The following is a 1,505-nucleotide window of genomic DNA, read 5'->3' as shown; positions in this document are numbered from 1 at the left end:
CCCGAGAGAGGGTGGCCTCCTGCGCTTGAACATTGCGCAGCGCGGCTGCTGGTGCTCGTGGGCGGCCGTGCGGTGGCGTGAGGGCCTGATTGGTGGTGACCTCGTGCTGCATCAGCGTGCGCAGCATGCTCCCTCACCCGGTGCTGAGACATGCTGGTGGGCGACTGGCGCCAGCTTCTCAGTGCTGTCCTGGGCGGTGTGCAGCATGTCGCAGTACTCCTGTTGCGCTGACCGGCGCGCGGGGTGCGTCGTGCCGCGAGTGGAGCGAGAGGCTCGAGTCGCGCGGCTGTCGGTCAACCCTGCGGCGCATGCGCGCAGCCAAGGCTGCTCGACAGGCGACTGGCATTGTGGCGACGCGGTCGCCGTTACTCCAACTTTGCTTTGCCGATCAAAAGCGCCCGTCCTTTGCTTTTTAGCCGCCGAAATTTAGCGTGCTGTTTTTTCTTTATAGGCGCCTGCAACTTCCAAGCTGCGTATTCTTGTATTATCGTCGAGTAGTACAGGTACTCCGTGGGGCAGTGTGTATTCTCGTAACATGTGCGTATTCTCGTATCACTGGCTCCGAGTAGAAAAAGAAAGAAAACATCACATTAGCTCCGAGTAGAGGGGGCGTCCTGCAGTTAAGGGGAAACCCGGTACGCGGGGCCAACCCTCGGAGACCCGTGTTTACTTTACGGCCCTTTCCCTGCGAATGCGCACCCCCCCTAGCTAGGGGTCAGGGCTCTCTAGCCCGTAGCCCGATGCCGATCATCCGGCTCGCTGGGTGCGCTTCTTAGCTCCCCGGCCCTGGATGTGAGGTTGCCGACTGCACTCCAAGTGCTCCAAGTGCCAACAACCTCCCGGTCCTGCCCAACGTCTACGCGAGCGGCGATGTCGGCGGACCTCCTCGCCTCGATGTCGGGTGTCAAGGTCCTCGGGAACAAGCTCTGCCCATCGTGCCGCGCCTTTGCGACGACCAGCGACGACATCATCCACGACGCGCAGTGCGCCGCGCAGGCACTCATCCACTCAAGGCCAGGCGCGCCGTAGCGGCGAACGTCGCCAAGAAGAAGACCTTCCAGAGCGTCATCGTCGACAACAAGGTCGAGGTCGCGCGCGCGGCGGGCAAGGTCAAGGCGATGGCGGCGCGCGACGGGATTGGCTTTTGCCCAAACTTCAACCAGACCGCCCTCCCGTGCAAGACCAGCGCTCGCTGCCGCTACGCGCCGTGCGTCAACTTTGAGGCGCTACACACCGCCTTCAAGGACACAGTCTACGAGCGCATGCCGAGCGCGGTCAGGCTGGGCACGAGCCGCGGGCGGCGCGCAGACCGGCGCGGCGGACGCGGCCGCGGCGGCACCAAGAAGGACTGGGCGAGTATCGCTCGCGGAGCCGCCCGCTCCCCCTACGACGGCGGCCCACGCCTCGAGTCGAACGAGGCCTCGCTCTACGAGGGGAGCGACGAGGAGTTCTAGGAGCGGCCGCCGAGTTGGTGCCTGGGTGACCTGCTGATGAGAGCGCCTTCC

At 64.5% G+C, this 1,505-nt stretch overlaps 1 protein-coding gene across 1 annotated transcript in view; it reads right to left on the bottom strand.

Annotated features, from left to right (window-relative positions):
• EMIHUDRAFT_468050 (hypothetical protein) overlaps positions 1-1,505 on the bottom strand; it is a gene marked incomplete at both ends in the record, with an annotated part of 5,776 nt that overhangs the window by 3,170 nt on the left and 1,101 nt on the right. Inside the window, one exon of the mRNA XM_005784712.1 lies at positions 837-1,054. Within this exon, the coding sequence (XP_005784769.1) occupies positions 837-1,054 (218 nt within the window). The remainder of the gene's footprint in view (positions 1-836; positions 1,055-1,505) is intronic.

Source organism: Emiliania huxleyi (assembly GCF_000372725.1).
Source record: "Emiliania huxleyi CCMP1516 chromosome Unknown EMIHUscaffold_169, whole genome shotgun sequence".
Classification (NCBI taxonomy): Eukaryota; Haptophyta; order Isochrysidales; family Noelaerhabdaceae; genus Emiliania; species Emiliania huxleyi.
Note: the sequence above shows the minus strand (reverse complement) of the source record. Positions and strands in the feature narration are given on the sequence as shown.